The sequence below is a fragment of the Leucoraja erinacea genome, chromosome 23 (genome assembly GCF_028641065.1).
Source record: "Leucoraja erinacea ecotype New England chromosome 23, Leri_hhj_1, whole genome shotgun sequence".
NCBI lineage: Eukaryota > Metazoa > Chordata > Chondrichthyes > Rajiformes > Rajidae > Leucoraja > Leucoraja erinaceus.
The window spans coordinates 19,870,386-19,892,666 of NC_073399.1; the positions used below are offsets into that span (position 1 = coordinate 19,870,386).

The window sequence follows — 22,281 nt, forward strand, 5'->3', positions numbered from 1 at the left end:
CACATAATGAGCACTTCACAGACTCGATTACAAATTTATTTTCATAACTCAAACTCAAAAACCTATAAAAATGGGAAAATGGGAAACCTTCTGTGCCTCATGGCACTGCCACAGTAGGGTGTATTGAACCTTGCAGGCTGCCAGGTCAGTGAGGAGGTTACAAAAGCTTGTTACTGCAACACTTGCTTTTCAGTTAGGGATTTTATATCAAAAAGGATGGATATGATGATGTGGTTCACTGTTTCATGCAGGTTATTGCAGATACAGGTAGCGGAGAAGCTGACTTGTCACTTATGTGTTATGTCACATCACCTACATCCTGTCTGCAACCATTCGGTACTTTGAGATGGGTGACACTCGGGGGTTCTGACGTTTAATTTCAAATGAGTTTTTTTCAGATGCAATATTTTCACTTAAGGCTTTCTTTCAATGGTCTCCGCTGTTGAAGTTGGTGAGATGAAGGTATCAAGAGTTGTTTTAAATCATACAATGCGCTGGAGGTTCAGAGAGTCACAATGGTAGGTTAGTGTGGGTCACTGACTATCTGAATAACCTTTCTGTGTGCTGCAACATCTCATAGATGTGAAGGGAAGTGATGTGTAGGAATGAACTGCAGATGCTGGTTTAAACCGAAGATAGAGTAACTCAAAAAAAGCTGGAGTAACTCAGCGGGGCAGGCAGCATCTCAGGAGAGAAGGAATGGGTGATGTTTTGGGTCGAGGCCCTTCAAGAGAAGTGATGTTTGACAGGTCTACCCTAAATGTGCCAACGGTCCACTTAAGAGGAAGAGGGTATTCGCCATCCAATTTCTTCATCCCTTCACTCAGATCAATGGAAATTCTTATACCGTCACTATTTAGGTTCCAAGCAAACAAAAAGATTACAACGTAAAATAAGACTATTCTTATAATTTCAGTATCAGTTCTCCCAAACAATTATAGATGTGACTGTACTGCAGGCCTGGATATCCACTGCCTTCCCCACAATTGTGTTATGTTTTATCACTTCCTCAATTCCCTTCATCACTTTACCCTCTTTTAGTGCATTGCTTGAAATCTGGATTTTGGCCCACTGCCTTCAGTCTAGGTCGTAAGCAGTTGATACCCTTCCTGGACCTCTCCACTGTTCACTTCTTCAAAGAATAAAAATAGAAAATACCGGAAATAAAAGTGGAAAGATACAGTACATGTTTTGATTCTTTGACCCTTCAGCAGACTGGTTCTTTCATATAGTTTTGATCTGCAAGATAATACTGCTTTTCAAAATTTACACTTAACTATTCAGATTCACAACTGTCTCCAGAGAGTAAAGGGTTGCCTGTGTTATGGACTAGGCATAAAAAAATGAGAAAATGACAATAAGGCATTTACAGCCATCATCTAAGGTCTGTTGTGGGAAAACTATCAGAGATCTTTGTGTCAAGTATCTTAACCAATGTGATTCATCCTTAAGATGTACTTAATATACAAAAAAAACACTATACAAAATACAAATCCATTCTTTTCTCTGATTTTTCAGCATTGATCATTTGGTGAACAGGAGAAGCAACCATTACATGACAGCTCTCTGAAATTCCTACAATTAAAGCTGGTTAAAGTGACACGTCACAGACACCTGTGCCGAGATCTGCTTTGGTGAACTACGAATGATTCATCAATGTGTCATCAACTAACCAGCACAACAGCTCAAAAATGTGACAAAAAGAGTAAGATTAAAAGTAAACATTACTTAGTTCATACAGAAATATACTTACTTGAGAGTATCTTTTGTGTCCTCTTCCGCTCTGCCATGTGCCACTGCCAGTTTGCCAAGGCATTGTCCTGATCATGCAAATTGGCATATATATTATCCTCGGGTTTCTTTTCATATACTGGCAATTCCTGGGGTTTGGGTTCAGAAGGAAGACGGTCAGAGATCACGCTGGCCATCTGAGGAGCACAGGAAACAGTGCATTATGTGAAGAAAGATGATTCTTGCAATCAATGGCCTGTGCAGTCAGTGATGGAGAACAGGATTACATGTGCACCAGAGACAGTAATCGTAAATCAACAATCAAATATTGTTACTTCGGGACAAGGTAAAGTCTCTCATTCTGCTGTATATAAGGATACCACTCTGAGTAAAGTGCAATGTAGAGAGATACAGAATAGAAAGTGGCCTCTCAGCCCACCAAGTCCAACCATCAATCACTTAATTTATACTAATTCTACATACATCGTATTTTTAAACTCTCCCCACATTCTCATCAATTCCCACTAGATGTTACCACTCACCTGCACATTAGAGACAATTTACAGAGGCCAATTAACCTGTGGACCTGCAGATCTTTAGGATGTGGGAGGAAACCTGAGCAGTGGAAATCCACACAGTCACAGGGAGAATGTATAAACTCATCGCAGATAGCACCAGAGGACAGAATTGAACCGGTTGGCTGGAGCTGTGAGGCAGTGGCTCTATTAGCTGCGTCACTGTGTAGATTTAACTTTCTGAATTAATAGGAAGGCAACAAAGTTCAAATCAATCCAGAAATGCAACTTCATAACAACACAACAGGGTATCAACAGCAAACTGCACAAGCTCACTGGCATGCTCTCACATCCACTGACCGACATATCCACCTGCAGATACACACTCATTCACATTCTTGGCTATTCACACATCCATTGTTTTATCTGTGCACCCTTGTTTCTTTAACTATCCATACTGTTCTGATAATAGGAGCTTTGCTGCATTCGTGTAGTCTACCTCGGTAAGTCCCCTCGCAAGCAATTCACGTTTAAAATCTACCAGGCTTCCAAGGACACTGTGAGGCAGAACTCTTCCCTCTGCATCAAATCGAGGACCCCCAGGACCTGCAGAGTTAAAACATGAATAGAAATATTGTAGGTAACTATGTGCCTTCTATTAGAAAATAGTTCAATATGCATTGTAATTATGGCACTGACACATAGAGATGACTACCATAGATGCATTGTGAGGGAAAACAAAGGGCTGAATTTTCACAGAGCGGCAATGAGAGAGAGCATCACTCAGCAGTAGTTAGGTACACTTCTTAATGAACAGTTTTTTTTTCTGTGCTAAAAGGCAGCATAATCATATAGGGGGAACTGCTCCACTGACAACAATAATACTTCAAAAATGTTTAACCTTTTTGAGTTTTACATCAATAACCCAGAACTATTCTCTCCCAATATTTTGGTGTAATTAGGCAACAACATTTCAGAATGAGAACCCTGGACAATCTTCTTGAAGGGCGTTGTGCTATTCGCACTGTTTGCAACTGATATAATTTAAATCAAATGGTAAATTGAACCTAAGATTTAGGAAGTATCTAGATGAGCACTTGAATTGCCAAGGCATAGAAGACTGTATTCCAAGTGCTGGAAAATGGGATGAATGTAGATAGATGCAGTGCATTGAGAAAGTATTCAGACCTCTTCACTTTTTCCACATTTTGTTACATTACAGCCTTATTCTAAAATTGGTTACAGTCATTTTTTTAAATCTTCAATCTACGCACAATACCTCATAATATAAAAGCAAAAACAGGTGTTTAGTAATTATTGCAAAATAATTAAAAATAAATAACTGAAATATCACATTTACGTAAGTATTCAGACCCTTTGCTGTGACTCTCAAAATTGAGCTTTGGTGCATCGTGTTTCCATTGATTATCCTTGAGATGTTTCTACAACTTGATAGGAGTCTACAAGTGGTAAATGAAATTGATTGTACATGATTTGGAAAGGCACACACCTGTCTATATAAGGTCCCACCGTTGACAATGCATGTCAGAGCAAAGAACAAGCCATGAAGACGAAGGAATTGTCTGTAGACCTCCGAGACAGGATTGTGTTGAGACACAGATCTGGGAAAAACATTTTTTGGATCATTGCAGGTCCCGAAGAGCACAGTGGCCTCCGTCATTCTTAAACTTTGAAACCACCAGGGCTCTTCATAGAGCCTGGCCAAACTGAGCAATCGGGGGAGAAGGGCCTTAGGATAGAGACTTACTAACATATTCAGGGAGGTGACCAAGAACCCGATGGTCACTCTGACAGAGCTCCAGAGTTCCTCTGTGGAGATGGGAGAAACTTCCAGAAGGACAACTATATCTGCAGCACTCCATCAATCAGGCCTTTATTGTAGAGTGGCCTTTTGGCAAACTCCAAGCTTGGAGTTTGCCAAAAGGCACCTAAACAAGATTCCCTGGCCTGATGAAACAAAGATTGAACTCTTTGGCCTGAATGCCAAGTGTCACGTCTGGAGGAGACCAGGCACCGCTCATCATCTGGCCAATACCATATCTACGGTGAAGCATTGTGGTGGCAGCATCATGCTGTAGGGATGTGTTTCAGCGGTAGGAACTGGGAGACCAGTCATGATTGAGGTAAAGATGAACGGAGCAAAGTATAGAGCGATCCTTGATGAAAACCTGCTCCAGAGCGTTCAGGACCTCGGACTGGGGAAGACGTTCACCTTCCACAGGACAACGACCTAAAGCTCACGTCCAAGACAACGCAAGAGTGGCTTTGTGACAAGTCTGTGAATGTCCGTAAGTGGCCCGGCCAGAGCCCAGACTTGAACCCGAACGAACATCTCAGGAGGGATCTGAAAATAGCTTTGCAACGACACTCCCCATCCAACCTGACAGAGCTTGAGAGGATCTGCAGAGAAGAATGGGATAAATTACCCAAATACAGGTGTGCCGAGCTTGTAGACTTGAGGTTGTAATCACTGCCAAAGGTGCCTCAATAAAGTACTGAGTAAAGGGTCTGAATACTTATGTAAATGAGATATTTCAGTTATTTATTTTTAATTATTTTGCAAACATTTCTAAACACCTGTTTTCGCTTTTTTATTGTGGGCTATTGTGTGTAGATTGCTGATAAAAAAAATGAATTTAATCCATTTTAGAATAAGGCTGTAACGTAACAAAATATGGAAAAAGTGAAGGGGTCTGAATACTTTCTGAATGCACTGTACTTGATGATCGACCTAAGAGTTGATCGGCTGATGGGATAGTTTCTGTGCTGTACGACTTTATGATTCATCACCACCTTTTCAAAGTCTGTAAAGGATGGGCAATAAATGCAGGTTTGCCATTGATTCTCAAACCCTGAATATGAATTTAAATAAAACATTTGGTTACAGTACATTACAATCACTGTATAACATTAGGATGCAATATTGGTGGGGATTCTGCTTCATTGGCTGCCAAAATGCTTTGGTATATGATGGGATTGTGAAAATAAATGCGATACTTTCTTTAGTCACCTCCAATGCTGCACAGCAAATTTCAGACATTTGACAATGGTCACTTTTGAAGCTTACTTTTGCCATTACACAGTTTTCTGTTCCCCCACTATTGCCGCACTGCAATGCTACTGAAAATATGATTTGGGTATTCTATTATAGTTATGCAATTTATAAGTTGGTATCACATACAATCAGCAGTAAGCATTAGTTTCTTGAACTGCTGTTTGTAAAATTATTAAGTATTACTGTTTATTTTCCTGAGTCTTCTTAATCATCTTAAGATTCTTGAAATGGTAATGTAATTTTGCAATTGATGTAATGCTTCATTTTATTTACCCACCTTAGACCCATGTCCCTTTTAACTGCTCCAATTCTGTTCTAGTACATCAACATTTTCTGTGCTATTGTTGAATACACTCCAATTTTATTTTAATAACAATTAAAAATAAAACTATAACCAAACAATGTAATATCATTTTTAACAATGTAAATTTATTGCAGTGCAGTGTTGCTTAAGAATTCTGCACTTAAACTAGGACTTGAAATCGGCGCCAAAACCTGGCGACTCTTGTATACTATCTCGATGTACTATTCCTATACGCTTGTAAAGAATCTAAGATATGCTTATGTATGGTTATACTTTTTGGAGTTGTGCTGACCAATCAATTAGTGCAAAAAGAATTTCACTGTGCTCAGTACATGTGACAATAAAGGTACCATCAAATCATTGTAATCACCTTTTCCCAGTGGTAATTGAGCACATGTATCTATAAATAAGTCCAATCACAAAGATGTGGTGCCTCTTGCAGGCCAAACCATTTCATTAAATGATAGTTAGAAAAGAGTTATCTTCACCTATGCAAACAAAAATATAACTCACCTGAATAATCCATAGTTTTCAATTCATCCATCAGTGGTGCAGGTTTGGCAATAATTTTTTTAACTATCACATTTTCCATGGGTTTTGGTTTCCGAACTACTATTCTACTGGTGGCTGGAATTGTCTTTAAAGGAGTTCGCGGAAGATGCAGCTATTGGGATGTAAAGGAGAAGAATAATTGATTGGTCAGCACAACTCCAATTAGAGGAAAGACAGTCTTTTCTCGGTTCACAATTCGTTTTTTCATAATTCAACACAGATTGTCTATTTTTCTCCCCAACATTCTCTCCTGGCCTTTGTTGGGGTCTATAAGTTTGTTGACTATTCATCTCCCAGAAAATATTCCTTCTAAACTGAACCTACACTTTACTGAACAGCTAGTTTAAATAGGAAAATGAGCAGGCCACTCAGCCCTTGATTCTGCTCACAAGCGATCTGAATGCAACCTCAACCCTGCATTTCTAGCCACTCACACATTACATTTTCACCCCATTGCTTAAGAATATATCTGTCCCACCATTACAAATGTTCAAAGGCTTTCTGCAAAGAGTCATCGCAGAAGACCCTCTGAGAGAAAAAAATTAGCCTCATCTCTATCTCAGGTCTGGTTTATTGTCATTTGCACCAGTGAGGTGAGGTACAGGTATAATGAAAATCCTGCTTGCAGCAGCACCACAATAAATCAGTTCAAGAACCAGATAGCATAGGAAAGTAGGTAGCCCTGAACCTGATGGCGTGGAACCTCAGGCTTCTGTACCCCCTGCCTGATGATAGCAGTGAGAAAAGTCATGGCCCGGATGGTGGGATCTTTGATGATAGATGCCGGCTTCTTGAGATGGTGACTCAAGTAGATGACGTTCCCAATGCACCAAGCTTGGTCCACCACTCTCTGCAGCTTCTTGCATATCTGTGCATTAGAATTGCTGTCCCAGGCCATGATGCAACCAGGCAGGATGCTTTGTCTTACATAGGCACTGTTTATTTTAAAATAATGACCCCAGTTATAGAATCATAGTGTTGTACAGCATAGAAACAGGTCCTTTGGCCCATTACATCAATGCTGACCATTGTGCTTATCTGCCCTAATCCCACGAGATTGCATTAATTTCATACTTCTCTGTGACCTGCATATTACTGTTCCTGATACACTACCCCCTCTGCCAGCTCATTCCAGATACCAACTACTCTGTGTCAAAAATCACCCCTCGGCACCTCTTAAAACGTCCTTCCTCTCACCTTAAATCTGTGCCTTCTAGTTTTAGACACTGTTAACATGTGAAACAGACACTGGCTACCTACCCTGTCTATGTCTCTCATAATTTTATTTATCACACAGCAAGGAAAACAGAATAGGTTAGTCGATCTTCCCACAAAACTCAAGCCCTCCAACATCCTTATGAATCTTTTCTGCTCCCTCTCTAGCTTAATTGTATCCTTTCCATAGTGCTATGACCAGAATTGCACATAATACTCCAAATGCGGCCTAACCAACATTTTGTACTATTGTAGCATGATATCACAACTCTTGTTCACAATGTTTCTTCAGTTGATGAGGGCTATACCCCTTTCTCATTACCATGTCTAATGCTTGTTTGTATAACATGGAAATATCCTCTCCACATCCACCCTGTTAAGACCCATCAAGACTTTATAGGTTTTAATTAACCATCTCATTCTTCTACACTCCAGTAGATACAAACCTAGCCTGTCCACATTTCCACCTTCCCCACTAACTAGTCTCTAAACGTTTTTCAACATATTAACATCCTTTCGAGTCGGCAACAATATTTCATCTTCGATAACCATCAACACAACTATATTTCTCTCAAAGGTACACAAAAATGCTGGAGAAACTCAGCGGGTGCAGCAGCATCTATGGAGCAAAGGAAATAGGCGACGTTTTGGGCCGAAACCCTTCTTCAGACTGATGGCGGGTGGGGGAGAGAAGGAAGGAAAAAGGGAGGAGGAGGAGCCCGAGGGCGGGAAGATGGGAGGAGACAGCTCGAGGGTTAAGGAAGGGGAGGAGACAGCAAGGGCTAGCAAAATTGGGAGAATTCAACGTTCATGCCATCTGGACGCAAGCAACCCAGGCGGAATATAAGGTGCTGTTCCTCCAATTTCCGGTGTTGCTCACTCTGGCAATGGAGGAGACCCAGGTCAGAGAGGTCGGATTGGGAATGGGAGGGGGAGTTGAAGTGCTGCAGGTAGGTTATTGCGGACTGAGCGGAGGTGTTCACCACCAACTTCCATCCGGCACTCCAATACACCTGGACCATTTCCGACACTTCCCTACCATTCCTTGACCTCACCACCTCCATTGCAGGGGACAGACTTCTGACCGACATACACTACAAACCAACTGACTCACATGGCTATCTGGACTACACGTCTTCCCACCCTGCCCCCTGTAAAGACTCCATCCCCTACTCCCAATTCCTCCACATACGCCGCATCTGTTCCCAGGATGAGACGTTCCACACCAGGGCATCGGAAATGTCCTCGTTTTCAGGGAACGGGGATTCCCCTCCGCCACCATAGATGAGGCTCGCACCAGGGTCTCATTCATACCCCGCAACACTGCTCTCTCTCCCCATCTCCGCTCTCGCAACAAGGGCAGAGTCCCCCTAGTCCTCACCTTTCACCCCACCAGCCGGCAAATACAACACATAATCCTCCGCCATTTCCGCCACCTCCAACGTGACCCCACCACTCGCCACATCTTCCCATCTCCCCCTATGTCTGCCTTCCGCAAAGACCGCTCCCTCCGCAACTCCCTTGTCAATTCTTCCCTTCCCTCCCGTACCACCGCCTCCCCGGGCACTTTCCGTTGCAACCGCAAGAAATGCAACACCTGTCCTTCACCTCCCCCCTCGACTCCATTCAAGGACTCAAGCAGTCGTTCCAGGTGCGACAAAGGTTCACCTGTATCGCCTCCAACCTCATCTACTGCATCCGCTGCTCTAGATGTCAGCTGATTTACATCGGGGAGACTAAGCGGAGGTTGGGCGATCGTTTCGCCGAACACCTCCGCTCAGTCCGCAATAACCTGAACTCCCGGTGGCTCAGCACTCAACTCCCCCTCCCATTCCCAATCCGACCTCTCTGTCCTGGGTCTCCTCCATTGCCAGAGTGAGCAACACCGGAAATTGGAGGAACAGCACCTCATATTCCGCCTGGGTTGCTTGCGTCCGGATGGCATGAACGTTGAATTCTCCCAATTTTGCTAGCCCTTGCTGTCTCCTCCCCTTCCTTAACCCTCGAGCTGTCTCCTCCCATCCCCCCGCCCTCGGGCTCCTCCTCCTTCCTTATTCCTTCCTGCTCCCCCCCACCCCCCATCAGTCTGAAGAAGGGTTTCCGCCCGAAACGTCGCCTATTTCCTTCGCTCCATAGATGCTGCTGCACCCGCTGAGTTTCTTCAGCATTTTTGTGTACCTTCGATCTTCCAGCATCTGCAGTTCTTTCTTGAACACTATATTTCTCTCAAAGTTTGCAAGACCAAGGAGCTGATTGTTGACGTCAGGAAGGGAAAGCCAGGATTCATGACTGCATAGGCATGGCGTTAGATTGGAAATGTTGATAGTTATAGGGTCCTGTGTACTAGGGTTGCCAACTGTCCCGTATTAACCGGGACATCCCGTATATTGGGCTCAATTGGTTTGTCCCATACGGGACCGACTTTGTCCCGTATTTAACTGCTACCAGGCACGGAAGTCGCTATCAAAACATGGGGGGTACCGGGGAACACACAATTTCTTGGCTGTCGTGCACGCATGCGTACACTCACACAGACACATGCGAGGCTTCGGAGACTTCAGCTGTGGGCCCTGTGGATGGTAATCACGGGAACGACCACCCAGGCTTATGGCCAGCGCGGAGAAGCAGCGCTAAATCCAGCTCAACTCTGTTTGTCTCGCCGGGTTAACCTACAGCGGGCCACAGCGAGCAGCACAGTGAGCGGGGCATACAAGACATTACCAACTACAGAGGCTGTGCCACAAAGTCAGAAGACCTGAGTGTGCCGCTGGCAGAAAAGCTAAATTGCTTCTTCTCCCGCTTTGAAACATCACAACAGCAGCACTCACCTGCTACAGCCCTGTTCCCACCCTCACCTGGCTCCTGTACTACCCCACTCACTGTCAGGGAGCACGATGTCAGACGGGTGCTCCTGGCAGTGAACCCCAAGAAGGCTACCGGCCCAGATGGAGTACCTGGTAAGGTGCTCAAAGCGTGCGCCCACCAGCTCACTGCCATCTTCACCAGAATTTTCAACCTCTCCCTGGACCAGGCAGTTATTCCGTCCTGCCTAAAATCAGCCACAATCGTCCCAGTGCCGAAGAAGTCTCCCATCACCAGCCTTAATGACTACCGTCCTGTGGCCCTCACTCCGGTAATCACGAAGTGCTTCGAGAGATTGGTCCTCCAGCACATCAAGGACTATCTACCACCAGACTTCGACCCCCACCAATTCGCCTATCGCCAAAACAGATCCACAGAAGACGCCATTACCGTAGCTCTCCACTCTGTGCTGAGCCATCTGGAGCAGGGGCAGAGCTACGTCCGGATGCTCTTTGTGGATTATAGCTCAGCTTTTAATACAATCATTCCGGACATTCTCATTGGTAAACTGGTCACTCTCGGCCTCCCCACTCTCACATGTGCCTGGATAAAAGATTTCCTCACCAACCGGCCCCAGACTGTGCGACTCGGCCCCCACCTCTCCTCCACTCGCAGGTTGAGTACCGGCTCCCCACAGGGCTGTGTGCTAAGCCCCCTCTTATACTGTCTCTACACCTACGACTGTAGTCCGGCCCACAACAACAACCGCATCGTCAAATTTGCTGACGACACTACTGTAGTCGGACTTATTTCAAAGGGAGACGAGGCAGCCTACAGAGAGGAAGTCCTGAAGTTGACAACCTGGTGCTCAGAAATCAATCTGGCTCTGAACACCAGGAAAACAAAAGAGCTCATTGTCGACTTCAGGAGGCACAGCACCGACTTAGTCCCCCTACACATCAACGGCGAGTGTGTGGAGAGGGTCAACACCTTCCGGTTTCTCGGCGTCCATATCGCTGCTGATATCTCCTGGACAGACAACACGACAGCGGTCATCAAGAAGGCTCAGCAGCGGCTGCACTTCCTGAGGGTCCTCAGGAAGCACAACCTGGACTCTAACCTGCTGCTGACCTTCTACCGCTCGTCCATCGAGAGCCTGCTGACATACTGCATTACAGCATGGTATGGCAGCTGCACCATGGCAGACAGGGAGAGGCTTCAGAGGGTAACTAGGACAGCACAGAAGATCATTGGTTGCCCTCTCCCCTCCCTGATGGATATCTACACCTCCCGCTGCCTTAGCAGGGCAAAGAAGATCATCAAAGACAGCTCCCATCCTGCGTTTGGACTGTTCGACCTGCTGCCCTCTGGAAGGCATTATAGGTGCATCAAATCCAGGACAAATAGACTCAGAAATAGTTGCTTTCCGAAAATTATAACTACTCTTAATACAAATTCACACATGCACTGACTTCACAGCCCAACACCCGGACTTCCATCTGTATATATGTATATATGTATATAGCGCCGCAGAATTGTGCACCTATCCCCCCCCCCCCCCCCCCTTCTCCCTTCTGTTTTTTTTGTTTTCTGTTTCTTGTTTTTTGTACTAAATTATATGTATGCACTGAGTACGAGCAGCTTTCAATTTCACTATACATGTATAGTGACAATAAATGGCATATCTCTATATCTCTATCACCGGAAATTGGAGGAACAGCACCTCATATTCCGTTTGGGGAGTCTGCATCCTGGGGGCATGAACATCGAATTCTCCCAATTTTGTTAGTCCTTGCTGTCTCCTCCCCTTCCTCAGTCCCCCTGCTGTCTCCTCCCATCCCCCAGCCTTCGGGCTCCTCCTCCTTTTTCCTTTCTTGTCCCCGCCCACCCCCGCCCCCGATCAGTCTGAAGAAGGGTTTCGGCCCGAAACGTTGCCTATTTCCTTCGCTCCATAGATGCTGCTGCACCTGCTGAGTTTCTCCAGCTTTTTTGTGTAACCTACAGTCCTGCCTGGACTGACGGGACACCAGTCCGGAGCCGTGGAGCTAGCGCTGCTTCTCCGTGCTGGCTGTAAACCTCGGTCGTCGTTCCCGTAAGTTCAGGTAGGGCTTGTGGGTTAACAGGCAGAGTTGAGCTGGACTTAGCGCTGCTTCTCCGCGCTGGCCGTAAGCCTGGGCTGTCGTTCCCGTAAGTCCAGGCAGGGCTGTAGGTTAACCTGGTGGGACAGGCAGAGTTGAGCGGGATTTAGCGCTGCTTCTCTGCGCTGGCTGTGGGCCTGGGGGCACCGCTCCCGTCTGACTCCCGACGTCTCTGGCCACCTGCGGACATGGGGGGGGGGCACTCGGGTAGGGAAGGGAATGGTTTAGTGGCAGTTCGGCAGCGATTGTGGCACCAGAGACCCTGGATCGATCCTGGCTGCGGCGCAGGTCTGTGTCCAGGGATGCCGAGAGTGCTTTTTGCTTGTCACCCTATGACCTGGGCATGCAATTCAAGCTTTGCTCTATGATCTTTGCTGCACCAGGACGTCTCCCTCCTCTAATCACCGTGCTCTATCCTCAGTATCACCCCCCTACTTCCGCCTCTGACCGACACCTCCCTCAATCCAGCACCCGGGCCAACTTATCATTCACCCAGCCATGGCCGAGTTGGTCAACGAATTGTCGTCGGGAATTTGTCCCTTATTTTACTTCGGAGTCAGGTGAGTGACTACGTGAAGAACCCGTCCAGCACGCATGCGCGACATAGCGTTCACGCAGATGCAACAGCGACGAACGGGAGTACAGGCGCTCCCGCTACAAGCCTGAAGGAACGGACCGTTAGGTAAGTACTTACCCACAGGTTCGAATTTACTACTTTGTTCCTCTTTGTTGCTCCAGGGGAACTGGAGACAGCAAAGCAGAACAGAGGGAAGCGGCCCCCGTTCGACTCCAGGGAAGGAGTGTTCCGTCAGTGGAGGGGGGAGAGGCGGCACCGGGACCGCACACGCTGCGGCCCACAGTCAGGGTACTGAGCCGATGCCCAGTCCGCTAACAGCTGTCTGATCAACAGCAGCAGACTGGAGGGAAATAAAAAAACGGCCGGTAACCCCTGCATACTCCCGACAAGGAGACTCGCCGCCCGAGAACCGCAGAAATGCCGCCCGAAAACGGCAGGCAGCCTTTAGCAGCAAAGCCAGCAACCAAACCTCGGGCTGGAGACAGACACGGGAGATGGAATCAGCACTTCAAACTACCACCCGAGAGCAAGTAAGTGTCTGTTCTCCAAGCCTAGAGTAAGGTCATGGAGCCAAAAACTCCAGCGAGACTTGCCTCAGGACCAGGGGCAAGCTCGCCAAGGGAGCATAACACTCCCACTCCAGTGCACTACAGCACTGGCCATCTCCCTTATCGAGGGATCGATGGCAACCAGGGCTGGGCTGGTCAAGAAGAGGGGTCACTGGCTGAACAACATCGGGAGTATGCTTGAGGTACAGGATCAGGAAGAGCTCCACCACTAGCGAGATGGCTTTTCAGTCTCAACTGATGGCCAGCTTACTACCTGTTCTTTTCAAATAAACCTCTCCAAAACAGGTAGTCATGAGGCGTTGGATTTCATCACGCCTCCCCTAAATTGCATTTACTCAAAGTGCCCACCATTATTGGGGGGTACATTGAGCATAGCTTTTTAAAACCCAAATATCTTAAATTACATTTGATACCCCTGACGTCGGCTATCATTTTCGCATGCTCATTCCAGAGAGGCAGGGTAGTATGGCAAAACACCTGACCCTATTGTTCACAGTATGCTCCGAAACTTCTCGAAGGAAGTTATAAAACCTGCCCTCAACCTAAAAAATTCACACGACTGTGAGAACGCCGACCTCACAACCACAGATCCTGCTATCTGGCTAAGTTACCAAATCAAGCCTAAGAAACTGGACAAAGTATCTAAAATATTCGGCATCAAGAGGGCAGGGCCTGGAATGAGCACCACACAAAACCAGACAGCAGTACCTCCACGCGTCCACCAGTAGGCGTCCACTTAATAGTACTGGTGAAAGCTCGGGGCCCACATACCAACCCCCGTAAGCCCTCTCAGGCCAGGGTCCAGAGCGGGCCCCATGGAAAATGTGCCACCCCCCCCAACAACACCATCCCTACAGACAAGGAACCAGAATCCGAAGAAATGAACACACCACTAAACAACAGTGAAGACAGATAAGTATGGTTCCTACCATCACATAAAAGATGAAGGGTTGGGAACATGAACAACTATCACACTTGGTAGTTATATACCAAAAGTATTCAAGGACAAAAATTTAATTAAGAAACCCATCACTTCTCGGCCTTTTGGCTAAGATCAAGTGTGGTATCTGTTCTTATCAGTTTAATATCTGATATGTCCCTTATCTAGGGACCATATATTACCAGTTCAGCATGCACCCCAAAGGGGTCTACCCTCCCACTAAAAAAGAACATGAGGGACTAGCTAACTGGAGAAGATATACTAGGGGTCATAAAGAAGCCTAATATGAACCTTTGGTACCAACAAATCCAAGATGGTGAATGTCGCACCATCATTGATATACAAGGGGTCATAAGAAGCCTAATATGAACCTTTGGTACCAAAAAACCCAAAGATGGTGAATGTCGCACCATCATTGACTTTACCACTTGAGTATTTTCACCAGGTTACACACTTATGGAAAATTGTAACTGCTAACCATGGATTTCCTAGGATACTTTATGGTAGACATCAACTTAAAAGATGCATACTATTCAGTACCCATTCATAAAATTTCGGAGATACCAATTTACCTGGATGGGGTAACTATGGCAGTATAAATTATTGACAATGGCTAATATGAGCCAAAACTGTTCCCAGATATTCAAACCAGCCCTGACACTATTAAGGAATATATCATCATGGCTTGTCTCTATGATATTAACGACAGACAAATCCATGGGAATAGCTAATCAGCAGCATTAGCTACTAAAACTTATTTAGCCTGAGCCTGTCATACAATCCAGATAGATCTACGTTGACACCATCCACAACTATTGACTATCTGGTATTCAATTAACTCTACCCACTCATCTATAACATTGCCATAAGGAGAGTCAGCATATGACACAACCTGTAACAATTAATGGTATCAATCAACCAACCATTCAACAAGTGGCTAGAGTAATTGGGAGTTAGTAGCAGCATTACCAGCTACTTAACTTGAACCTTTCCATTAGAGCTAAGGTGCTAATGTTTAAACTAAATACCCATACCCAGAACATGGTGGCAAATGGACTAATCTGGAGTCGTCATCACTATAGACACTGGGCGTAAAACCTAGTTGGAAATATTGAGTACGTTCTATTGGTAAAAGCATATTATTCAGTAGTGCACCATTTTGCATGTTCGTTTATAAATTAACAACATCACAGTGGTGGCATACACCAACCACTTGGGCAGAATAAATCGATATCATGTGACAATTTATTTAACAATTGGTAACCGTATGTCGTCAAACATATTCGACCATCAGCAAAGTTAATAATAATAATAATAATACATTTTATTGATGGGTGCCTTTCAAGAGTCTCAAGGACACCTTACAAAAATTTAGCAGATAGAGGAAAAACATGTAAGGGGAATGAAATAAATAGTAGAGACATGACTAGTACACCAAGTAAAGACAGAATTCAGTTCAAAACACAATATGAGGCAATTAATGCACAGATGAAAGGGAGGGGGACGTGGGGCTAAGGATAGGCAGAGGTGAAGAGATGGGTCTTGAGGCGGGACTGGAAGATGGTGAGGGACACGGAATTGCGGATCAGTTGGGGGAGGGAGTTCCAGAGCCTGGGAGCTGCCCTGGAGAAGGCTCTGTCCCCAAAACTGCGGAGGTTGGACGTGGATGGAGAGAGGAGACTGGCTGATGTGGATCTGAGGGACCGTGAGGGTTGGTAGGGGGAGAGGAGGTTAGTGAGATATGGGGGGGCCAGATGGTGGAGGGCTTTGTAGGTGAGGACCAGGATTTTGTAGGTGGTCCGGTAGGAGATGGGAAGCCAGTGAAGTTGTTTGAGGACTGGAGTGATGTGATGCCAGGATTTGGTGTGGGTGATGAGTCGGGCGGCTGCGTTCTGGACCAGTTGGAGTCGGTTGATGTAGGTGGAGCTGATGCCAAGGAGAAGTGAGTTGCAATAGTCCAGTCGGGAGGAGACGAAGGCATGGATGAGTCTTTCAGCAGCGGGAGGTGTGAGAGAGGGTCTGAGTTTGGCGATGTTGCGGAAATGAAAGAAGGAGGTTTTAATGACATGGCGGATGTGAGGCTCAAGGGAGAGGGTGGAATCAAAGATCACGCCAAGGTTGCGGGCCTGGGGAAATGGGGAGACAGTGGTGCCGTCGATGGTGAGAGTGGGGTTATTAATTTTTCTGAGTGTGGCTTTGGAGCCTATGAGGAGGAATTCTGTCTTATCGCTGTTGAGTTTGAGGAAGTTATGTTGCATCCAGGTTTTTATAGCTGACAAACAGGAGTTGATATGGGAAAGGGGGGGGGGGGGGTTGGGGGGCGGTTTGGTGCGGGGGTAGATCTGGGTGTCATCGGCGTAACAGTGGAAGTCCAGGTTGAAGTGGCGGAGTATCTGACCAAGGGGGAGGATGTAGATGATGAAGAGGAGGGGGCCGAGTACGGAGCCTTGGGGAGCGCCTTGAGTGACTGTGGCTGTAGCAGAGGTGTGGTTGTGGAGAGAGATGAAGTGGGATCTGTTGGAAAGGTACGAACGGAGCCAGCTGAGTGCAGAGCCTTCAATGCCAAGGTCTTTGAGTCTGGTGAGCAGGATGTTATGGTTCACTGTATTGAAGGCTGCGCTCAGATCGAGGAGGATGAGAATGTTGAAGGAACCAGTGTCAGCAGAGGTGAGGAGGTCGTTGAGGACTTTGAGGAGAGCAGTTTCTGTGTTATGGAGGGGGCGAAAGCCAGATTGGGGGGGTTCAAGTACGTTATACGCAAGGAGGTGGGAATGAAGTTGCGACGCAACGATACGCTCCAGGGTTTTTGAAAGAAAGGGGAGGTTTGAGATTGGGCGGTAGTTAATGAGAGAGGAGGGATCAAGACCAGGTTTCTTTAAGATTGGTGTGACAGCAGCAGTTTTGAAAGCGGAGGAGACAATTCCTTGGGACAATGAGGAGTTGCAGAAATTAGTGAGGTAGGGGCAGAGAACGGGGAGGCAGGACTTCAGCAGGGGAGTGGGGAGAGGGTCGAGTGAGCAGGTAGTGGGTTTGGAAGAGCTGATGAGTTTGGAGATTTCAGTAGAGGTGACCAGGTCAAACTGGGAGAGGAAGCAGTGTGGAGGAGGGGTAAGGAGGTCAGTGGAGATGTTGAAAGGAGGGGCCTTGGTAGGTGATGGAGTAGATGCTGGGGAGTCGGGTACAGGGGATAAAGATTGATAGATGGTGCTGATTTTATCAGCGAAAAAATGGAGGAATGAGTTGCAGTGATCCGGAGTAGACGTAGGGAGAGTGTTGGCTCGAGGCTTGAGGAGGTTGCCTTCTGTGGAGAAGAGGGTTCTGTGGTTTAGGCAGGGGCCGGTGAATATGGAGGAGAGGTAGGCAGATTTTGCAGCAATAAGGGCATCTTTGTAGTCAGTGAGGTGGAGTTTGTAAGCTTCAAGGAGGACTGTGAGAGATGATTTATTTGTGAGTTGTTCAAGTCGGCGATCAGTCTGTTTCAGTTTACGAAGTGCAGGTGTGTACCAGGGTGAAGATGTGATGAAAGTTACGGTTCTTGTTTGAGGGGGGCCATAGTGTTAAGGGAGGTAGACAAGGTGGAGTTGAGATGGTTGGTGAGATCATCAGGTGAGATATGGGTTGAGTCCAGGGGGAGAGTGGTGGAGAGCAGGTCAGAGAGATGGTGGGGATCAATGGATTTTAGATTACGGAAGGTGATTTCTCGGAGAAAGCGGGGGCGAGGTGTCGGAGACGGGATGGTGAACCGTATAAGCTTATGATCAGAGAGGGGGAAGAGGCATGGATGGAGGTCGAGTACCGGTTGATTCGTGGAGCAGACCAGGTCAAGGATGTGACCTTTGTCATGGGTGGGAAAGGTGACGTGCTGAGTGAGAGAGAGTGAAAGTAAAAAGGCGAATTCAGATGCGAGCTTGCAGGAGGAGAGTCCATGTGAATATTTAAGTCACCAAGTAGCAGCAGACGTGGGGAGAGGGATGAGGCAAGTGTGAGGAGTTCAGTGAAGTCAGATAGGAAGGAGGGGTTTGGTTTAGGTGGCCGGTAAATGAGGATGACTGTCATGGAGGAAAGGGCTTTGAAGGCGAGGAATTCAAATGATGCTACTGGGGGGGAGGGTGAGTTCAGTGATCCGAAAGTTTTGGTTGAAAATAACAGCGAGGCCACCTCCATGGCGGGAGGGGCGGGGTTTGGAGATGTAATTAAATCCAGGTGGGGATGCTTGATTGAGGGAGAAGAAGACATTGGGTTGTTGCCAGGTTTCAGTGAGCAGAAGGAAGTCCAGAGTGTTGTCAAGGATTAGTTCATGGAGGGCAAGGGCTTGTTGTTGAGCGACCTGGTGTTGACGAGGGCAAAGTTGGCATTATGAGAGGGTGGAGGGATGGGGGCAGGCTGGAGAGATCTGAGGTTGTCCCGGTTGACAGTGCGTGCGGTCAGCTGGGATGGGGGGTGACGCAGTTGAGGGGGGGTAGAGCATGGTAGTGAGCAGATGAATGGAATGGAATGTCCATGGTTGAAGTAAACAAGCTTGATTCGAGAGCCTCTGTGGATGAAACGGGGTCGACGTAGAAGTCTAAGCTGTTTAAAGACTTGGATGCAGGATGGGATGTGGTTGTTGAAGAAACCAGTCATTTGTAGAGTTGAATATTTGAGCATGATGAGGAGCCCAAGCAGCAGAGAGGTTGTCTCTGATGGTGAGGGTGCAGAGAGGTGTCCAGCAGAGAAGGTGAAGAGGGGTGTCCAGCAGTGAGGGTGCAGAAAGGTGTCCAGCAGTGCAGGTGCAGGTGGAGAGAGTATCCAGTGGTGAGGGAGCAGAGAGGTTGTCCAGCAGTGCAGATGCAGCGAGGTGTCCAGCATTGAGGCAGCAGAGCAGGTGTAGAGGTAGTCCAGCGATGAGGGTGCAGAGAGTATCCAGCAGTGCAGGTGCAGAGAGGTTGTCCAGCAGTGCGGGTGCAGAGAGGTTGTCCAGCGGTGCGGGTGCAGAGAGGATCCAGCGTGACTGGTGCAGGGAGGTGTCCAGCGTCGATAGCGCACAGGCACAGGTACAGGCAGGTAACAGACAGGCAGGTAAGTAACAGGTAACAGGTAGGTAACAGACAGGCAGGTAGGTAACAGGTAACAGGTAGGTAACAGACAGGGGGGGGGAACGGCGGGCGGAGAAGCGGCGACCAGTCAGCGCCAGCGTCCTCTCCGGGCAGCGTGCAGGATTCTAGCGGTTCTAGCGGCTAGCAGCTAGCCGCTAGCAATATAGGCCGCAGGGCGACGATCGTTCCACAGCCGAAAACGGCCAAAGAAACACCACAGACCACCGCAACCGGAGCGACCCCCCAGTGGTCCCTAGTCAGGTGATAGGTCCAGACCTCGTCCGGGATGGAAATATACCTCAGTCGGCAATTGAAGCAGTTGAAGCCGACTCGCGGTAAGGGACCGTTGTCAATTTGAATCTCCCGCCGCCGCTATTGTTTTCCCATACCTACCAGGTGAGCTAATTACTGTAAACGGACATATTAAACCAAAGTATTTGCTGAAATTACAAAGCAACATGGAACACCAGATTTCCCGGTATTTCAATTGAATCACCACGTACCGATGTATATCGCATGAAACTAAACTTTGAGGCAGCGGCAATGAATACATTCACGCTGAACTAATGGGGAGGGGGGGATCTAATCTCTATGTTCTCCCCCCTTTTTTCCTACCTCATCAGTCAGGTACTACGGCCTCATCAGTCGGGTACTACGCAAACCCACAGTCATGGTTCCCAGTGGTCCTCGGCATGGTCATCAAAACCCTAATGATTTCCCAATAGCCCAGACTTATCAACTCACCCAGTTTCAGGCATAAGCCACCCATGCCACGATAAATTAAACTACTGGGTTGCAGATTTTAAAAGACCATTACTGGGCCTGGGTTGCAGAATTGGGAAGACCACTGCTGGGCCTGGATTGTCAAATAGCACTATCAACACGATGATAGCATCCCATCGCATATCCACTAGGGAACATACTTGGCGAACATCAAGGAGTGGGAAGATACTATTCAAATACAGGAACAACATATTTAACTACAACAAAACCTGTACTGGAGTTCCTGGCAGGTCTTCACCACAATGAAGGACTCAGCTACTGTGCCATCAACACAGCCAGAAGTGCTCTGTCAGCCTACTTAATTCGGGCACCAGGACAACAGGCCATAGGGTACTACCCGCTGATGATCAAATTCAGGAGAGGCATATTCAACTCTAATCCCCCAGACCTAGGTACACCAAAATCTGGGATGTCAGTATGGACCTGACGTACCTTAGGGGATGGTCACCAGCCAGGTCCCTCACCCTGGAACAGCCCACCCTGAAGACAGTCATGCTGATGGTCTTGTCTCAGCACAAAGAGTCCAGTTCCTCCATCTACTACGATTGGACAATATGGTTTACTAGACCGTGTTACATTTACCATTAGGGGCTGGTCAAACAGAGCAGACCAGGAACATCAGGTCTAGTCATGGAATTCTGGGCATACCCACTTGAACCATGGTTATGGGTCATGACTCACTTATTGAACTACATCGACACAATAAGTAATCCTCGAGGGAGAGAAAAAGCCTTATGGGTCAGCCACAAGAAACCTTATGGTCGGGTGACGAGCCAAACTATCTCAAGTGGCTCAAGCAGGTACTGGGAGTTGCTGGAGTACATACTAACGTGTATAAATCTTACTCCACCAGGGCAGCATCCACATCAGTGACTAAGAGGATGGACGTGCCTATGGACCACATCCTGGCTACAGCGGGGTGGTCTAGGGAGTATACGTTCCAAACTTTTATAACAAGCCGCTGGCAGAACCTGTATCGTTTGCAGAAAAAGTATTAGAATCTGCAAAAAATATATAATTTAAGCCCGGGGGAGCATTTTGGTCTTGTTATTGTTAATAACACCATTATTGTTTTACAAACAGATTCATGGTTGATTACGATAACATACTTCCTCCCTCGAATGACTTCGGCAGCGAGTGAAGTATGAACTGTTACACGGTTTGAAATCACAGAGCTTTAAAATCTTCACATAGTCACTCACGTGACTCCGAAGTAAAATAGTAAGATTAAACGAGAACTTACCAGTTTGAAGTTTGATCTGTATTTTATGAGGAGTTACGATGAGGGATTACGTGCCCTCCGCTCCCACCCTCAATAATAGAGATCAAACTGGTATCTAAGCTCTCCTTTTCTTTACTATATTTATTTCAATTACTGCGTCTTTCTGTGATTCCACACCACTGCTTTGAAGTATGTCGCGCATGCATGCTGGACGGGTTCTTCACGTAATCCCTCATCGTAACTCTTCATAAAATACAGATCAAACTTCAAACTGATAAGTTCTCGTTTAATCTTACCATTTTGACCCTTTGTCCCTTATTTGGGTGTGAGAAAGTTGACAACCCTAAGGTGTTGTTGGACCTGTAAAATGGCACTGAGATAGATGGTCAGCCATGATCATGATGAGTCACGAGATAGGCTCAAGTGGCCCGATGGCCTATTCCTGCTTTTAATTCTTGTGTTCTTTTGTTCTGATGTCAGTCTGACTGGTTTATGCAGCTCCCAATTTTCTCTTTCCTTTCCTAGATCCTGGGATTATATTTTCTATCTCTCAATCTGTGGGAAGTCATTCTAGATTCCATAGGATTTTGAAAGATGAAAATCTCTGCATCCACTATTACCTTTGTCCTCCATTAAATCCCTAAGACTCAGATCATAAGATATTGAGGATCTATCATGGTTTCGTACCATGAACTTCTCTAATACTAGTTTTTAACTCAGGTTAATCTCCTTTACACCGTCATTCATACTAAATCTGTGAATATAGGTTTTCCATGCTTCCT

The 22,281-nt window shown here is 46.5% G+C and overlaps 1 protein-coding gene and 1 pseudogene across 1 annotated transcript in view; one reads left to right on the forward strand and one right to left on the reverse strand.

Annotated features, from left to right (window-relative positions):
- Window positions 1-22,281, reverse strand: part of mycbpap (mycbp associated protein) — a 72,983-nt gene that overhangs the window by 44,355 nt on the left and 6,347 nt on the right. The window contains 3 exon segments of the mRNA XM_055653896.1: window positions 1,754-1,928; window positions 2,746-2,852; window positions 6,140-6,290. Of these exon segments, the coding sequence (XP_055509871.1) occupies window positions 1,754-1,928; window positions 2,746-2,852; window positions 6,140-6,290 (433 nt within the window).
- Window positions 14,508-14,621, forward strand: LOC129708514 (U2 spliceosomal RNA; annotated as a pseudogene).